This window comes from Propithecus coquereli, unplaced genomic scaffold (assembly GCF_000956105.1).
Source record: "Propithecus coquereli isolate 6110/MARCELLA unplaced genomic scaffold, Pcoq_1.0 Scaffold45, whole genome shotgun sequence".
NCBI classification, from domain to species: Eukaryota; Metazoa; Chordata; class Mammalia; order Primates; family Indriidae; genus Propithecus; species Propithecus coquereli.
In genome coordinates this window covers 9,434,296-9,435,623 of record NW_012150285.1, presented here as the reverse complement: position 1 = coordinate 9,435,623, position 1,328 = coordinate 9,434,296, and the positions used below count along the sequence as shown (strand labels likewise).

The 1,328-nt window shown below is 35.8% G+C and overlaps 1 protein-coding gene across 1 annotated transcript in view; it reads left to right on the top strand.

Annotated features, from left to right (window-relative positions):
- Positions 1–1,328, top strand: part of MYO3A (myosin IIIA) — a 242,790-nt gene that overhangs the window by 170,058 nt on the left and 71,404 nt on the right. Inside the window, exon 16 of the mRNA XM_012654857.1 lies at positions 619–806. Coding sequence (XP_012510311.1) covers positions 619–806 — 188 coding nt within the window. The remainder of the gene's footprint in view (positions 1–618; positions 807–1,328) is intronic.

Genomic DNA, 1,328 nt, shown 5'->3' with positions numbered 1-1,328 from the left:
AAATTATATCACAATATACTCAAAAGCAAATGAGTATTTATGTACCATATATTTTTATTTTGTGAAATGGGTTTGTTACCCCCACCTACTGGATGAGAAAATGGAATTTGATAGGGTAAGGAAATTCCAGATGATTATATGGCTAATTAAGGGGCAGAGCTCAGATGTGAGCCGATAGCATCCTTGGTTCTAAAACCCATTGGTTGTCCGTGTGACCTGCTGTTGTCCACCTGCTAACAATGGAAATGTCTGGAATCGTGACAGAAAAGTTACGTAAATGTTCCTGAGAGATTCAGTGGGGAAAGCATAACCCTAAAACATATCCAATTAATATTCTATAAATTCTGGAACATAATTTTGTCACTTCTCATTAACAACAAATATTCTCCTACATCTTCAACGCTTGAGATGTCTGTAATTCCAGTATAGAGACTAGGAATCTTTGTATTACTGTCCTCAGTTTAATCAGTGCTGACTTTAAGGAGCTAGCAGTTCTGTGGAAAGAAAAATAAAAATTTGCCTTCCGCTTGTGGGCAAAGTTATAGGGAGCAATTTACTCAAATATGTGTAAAGTAAAATTTTAGGTGATTACTATGAAACTATGTATTATTCACAAAGCTTTAAGTGATTTTTGTATGTATCGTGACCTGCTGCAGAGTGAATACCTAAATGAAGACGTCGATGCTAGAGTCATTGAATATGAAGATAACCGGCCCCTCCTAGATATGTTTCTGCAGAAGCCAATGGGCTTGCTCTCCCTGCTCGACGAAGAAAGTAGATTTCCCAAAGCCACCGACCAGACTCTTGTAGGTGAGTTTTAAATCCACCGTGTCCGCATGATTTTATGAATGCAGTCATGTAACTCTGCATAGTTTTTTACATTGCTTTAGATTATCTGGGAAAAACAGCTGCCACAAAGTCTGCGTATCTGACTTTGAAGAAAAGGCTGAATTATTTAGCGATAAATTAAACAAGTTTGGATACTGTGCTTCTTATTTTATGGTAGAGTCCCAACCATAGAACCATAGGTTAGAAATGACCTTAGAAATTATCCAGCCCAAATTAGGACAGCTCTAGGATTTGAAAAGGAAGCTAACCAGCAGGAAATAAATTAATCTGTGGTGTTCTGTTCTATTCATTTATTTAATAGAGGCAAATAGCCTCAAATACCTTAACAACCTGTAAGTTTCAGTACATTAATAAATGTTCATGATAATAATCCTGAGTCATCAAAGAAAGATTAAATGTATTTTTTCTGTTTGAGAAAGCAGAGATGTGCATAATGTATTTAAAAAGATTACCATCCAAGATAGTTAAAATGAAAATGT